The sequence below is a fragment of the Bactrocera latifrons genome, unplaced genomic scaffold (genome assembly GCF_001853355.1).
Source record: "Bactrocera latifrons isolate USDA-ARS-PBARC rearing strain unplaced genomic scaffold, ASM185335v1 scaffold_45, whole genome shotgun sequence".
NCBI classification, from domain to species: Eukaryota; Metazoa; Arthropoda; class Insecta; order Diptera; family Tephritidae; genus Bactrocera; species Bactrocera latifrons.
This window is the reverse complement of record NW_017537101.1, coordinates 1,660,610-1,664,635: the sequence shown is the minus strand read 5'-3', so window position 1 is coordinate 1,664,635 and position 4,026 is coordinate 1,660,610. Positions and strand designations below refer to the sequence as shown.

At 33.0% G+C, this 4,026-nt stretch overlaps 1 protein-coding gene across 1 annotated transcript in view; it reads right to left on the bottom strand.

The window, feature by feature from the left end:
* The window catches only part of LOC108973038, a 4,404-nt gene extending 2,833 nt beyond the window's left edge, over positions 1-1,571 (bottom strand). Inside the window, exon 1 of the mRNA XM_018940031.1 lies at positions 1,304-1,571. Coding sequence (XP_018795576.1) covers positions 1,304-1,456 — 153 coding nt within the window. The 5' untranslated portion in view covers positions 1,457-1,571. The remainder of the gene's footprint in view (positions 1-1,303) is intronic.
* Between the last annotated feature and the right edge of the window lie 2,455 nt (positions 1,572-4,026).

Below are 4,026 nucleotides of genomic sequence, written 5' to 3'. Positions count from 1 at the left end.
GAAATGCACCTGAGAAGGATATCATAAGTAGCTTCGCAACATGTTGCCACTTAAGCGAAAGCCTACGAAGTGTAATGCCATGCTCTAATTTAAGATACAAAACTGTAGTGGTTTGCAGTACGCCGGTTACTTTATATTTCGGGGTTAGCGAACAAAAACATTGTTTTCAAAATATTCTCCATTAAAATCTATGTTTTTTTGCATGCGGTTGAACCAATTTTCAAACCACTTTTGTCACTCTGATTGAGGTATCTCCGAAACTTGCGTTGATCTCATAGTTTATCAAGTTCAATCAATATTTTACCAAATCGATATTTTAAGTGAAGTTTAGGGGTGAATATTTTAAGTTACTGTAAATAACACAAATGTGCATAGCATCAAAAATTGTCGAGCTTAACGATAATGTTATGAGTTGCCAGATTGTATAATTTTTTTTGTCAAATCTCGAAAAATAAAATGCAACTTATGTAGTGAGAAAAACTAGTGTGAGTGGAGATATTATTTTTAAGTAGGCATGGCGTGCTCTTACTCATAGTTTTTACCTTTTAAGCTATACCAACCAAGCTTGCCAAGAACGAATCTTTTCTGCACTGCCTTAAACATTTGGAAATTTGGAGGATAACCACGCCGACTCATCCTATAACAATTTTGTTAAATATTACTAAAAGAGAGCTAACTGAAGGCTTCCTACGCGTTAAATTGCACTCCAATATGGCCTTTAGAGGCGCCTGTGGGTAAGCTGAATAATGGACGTGCAATCGCCCACCTTTAGGTGACTCGATCAATTTCAGGCAAATGCAGTGCATAATATTACCTTGACATTTTGATATTACATTGTAAAACACTTCCCGTATATAGCAATTTTAAATTCCAACTGAATCTTTCACTTTGCAAAATATAAATGAATATATCAAGACTTCGCACAAATAATGCTTCTAAGGTATGCCTTCCCATGACTAAAAATTCTGAAAATCGGATAAAAACTTTTCAAGGCACCAGATACCGAATAAGTGAGCCCCACTTTCTATGACTGACTTTTTAACGAACACATCAGTCAATCTGTAAGATATAATATTAGAATTAGGAGATTTTCTTTCTCCGATAATACTTAATTAATATGATACAATTTCATTCAATAAGAGAAAATAAAATTGTATTATAATTTCGTGAATCTCAGAAAAAGTGTTGAAGATAACTAGCACACAAACATCGATATATATACCATATATGTATGTACTATATTTGTAATGCATATAAATATATATTTACATATATTTGATAATACAGTCGTTTGATTTCTTACCAAACTTGCGAGCTTAAAAAAATCGCAAAAAAAGTGCAAGACTCGGTTGGCAACAAATGGTTTTGACGTTGTTTTCGCTGTTGTTGTTGTTGTGTTTGCAGACTGCCGGCAATCCGGTATCTCCTTCACTTGAAAACTTGTAGGTGGGGACATTTTCACAAACAAACTGAAGATTTTCTTAAAAAGATTTCACTCTGCAAAATTTCACCGGTTCACAGTCGCTCGGAAAACAAACTGGATTGTAGCTTTTCAATTTATTTAGTATATTTCACATAAGTAACAATACCGCAATGAATAGCTGTACATTGTGTAAGAATTAAAAACACAAAAGTCGTTGTATTTTTGTGTTCTAAAGGCTTGATTTGAAATGCTTATCATACGCATACTTCTACATACATACATATGCCTAAATAAGAGATATGCATTCACGATTATACTCGTACACCATATACATACATAGACATATATACTTTGCGGTTTTGTATTATATTTAGAACTCACTAAATACTTTTTCATTATATGATTATATATTTTGAAATTTAATATACGACTTTTATATAAATTCTTCAAATTTCATTTAATGAGTTCGTTTCGAACAATTTGTCAACTTTAATCCTGAGTTCATAATTCTTTTAGAATATTGAAAGTATCAAAATTACTAGACTCTTACAATTATAAACAAAAATTACTAAATGACTTACTCTAGTATGTGCTCTCAGAGGAGTACATATTTTTATTGGAACATAAATAATAAGTAGGTGTCATTTTCTTCACAAAAAGCTGCTCATTTATATGGCGATATCGAATAACTATAGCATATCGTTGCTATAAAAACTGAACGCTCAAAATAAAGGTCTTGTATGGAAAACTTTTTCGTTTGACGAAATAACTTCAATAAATTTAGCAATAAATTTTTTCTAAGGAATTTTTCAAGGAACGCTATCGGCGAAACAATACAACATATTAGGAGTCAGTCAGTCCGTACAATAAAAGAGACTTAAATATATTTTTCTCTCCCATCAAGTAATAGCTAATGCGGTGGTTCCATTGGAGAGACATGAGTTGGGTATATTAGTTACCTGTCATACAAAACGAACAAAATAGAGTTTCTATATAGAAAATTTCATATATACGAAAGGTATACCAGCTTCGTTAAACTTTACTTTTTTTGTTGTTTTAAAAAAATATTTTAATATATAATAATTAATCTCATTTTTTATTTCTAAACATTTAATGAAACGTTAAATTCAATTTATTAATCTTAAATTCTTAATAAAAGATGAAATTATTATAATTCTTGATTCCTTTTATAAGCTCGATAGTCGATTCTTTGTTCCTTGATCTGTTTAATGTTATATATGTACGACCTATTGTGATTTGACTTCTGTACGTGTGTTGTGGAACTTTTTAGAGCTTGTGCTGTTTTTTATCTTATCTTATGCCATTGCCAAAATATAATGGCTTTATTAGTTTGCAGAATAATCTTTCTCTTCAATAACCCAAAAACTGTCTTATCACATGTTGCCTTCGTCACGTTTGACGCCTATTTAAACATGAACAACATGCCTACATATATATGTTCCTTTTCCAACAAACTCATCAGTTGAATTCATTACATTTCAATTTGTTTACAGTTTTATTTTTATTTTAATATCAGCAAAGATATTAAAAAATAGCATTATCATAGCAAGAGTGATTTGAGGTTTAATTGCTATACTGAATTCATATGAACAGAATTGTCTAAAACCTCAAACTGTGCCGGTCACACGTAATGAATACGAGCCAGAAATTATACAATATCCGTCAGGAAAAGTCCTACTGAAGTAAAAACATATAAATATTGTGAATTAAGGTGCCTTTATGTGCCAAACTTAAAAATATGTGCACAAAATTTATATAAAAGTATATTGGATTCAGCAAGAATACCAACTGGGTGTGAAGAGCCAATAAAGCGCAAAGACCTACTTAGGGATAGTAACAATGCAGGACTCTAGACAGCTCTCAGGTCAAGTAAGGAAGACGTATGCAGACCGCCTTAAAGGTTAACAGCTAAGGTTGTGGGCTACTGAATATGAAGGATTCAATTAAAACATTACTAAATACTCACTTCGCACCCTCAAACGAATGAAATATTCCACCAGTCTTATTACCAGGGCAGGATGATGGTCTCGAGTTCACTCAAAAAATGGTTACCAAAGCATTTACAATTTCAAACCTTTCAAGACAGCCTGTACAGATGGTATATTATATTTTCCGCTTTATTACAGAACAGTGCAGATCTAGTTTTTATAATGCTCTGTCTGTTGAGGGTACATGCAAAATTGATGGCCGAAGGCAAAAGTTATTTTTATTACCGAAACTGGGAAAGGTAAACTACTCCTTGATAAACGAGCTATATACGATGGACAAAGGTGTACAAATCGATCACCAAATTACTTGTGGCACCTCGTTAGGAGGCATCCTAGCGCCCTAGCTTTATGTCCTCTTAATCAATGAATTATTACTTCTCCTCGACAGGGAGGACTTCAAGGTTGGCGATGTCTTCTGTTCAGGGTTGAATCTTAATCGCCTATCCCGGCACATAGAGAGGGCCCTTGAAATCTCCGCAGACTGGGACGAGAGTCACGGTCTAACTGTTAATCCGGAGAAAAAGAAATTTGTCTCTTCACAAGAAGGACGAAAACTTTGCAATTCAATCTCCCTATTCATGCGGTAGAACTATT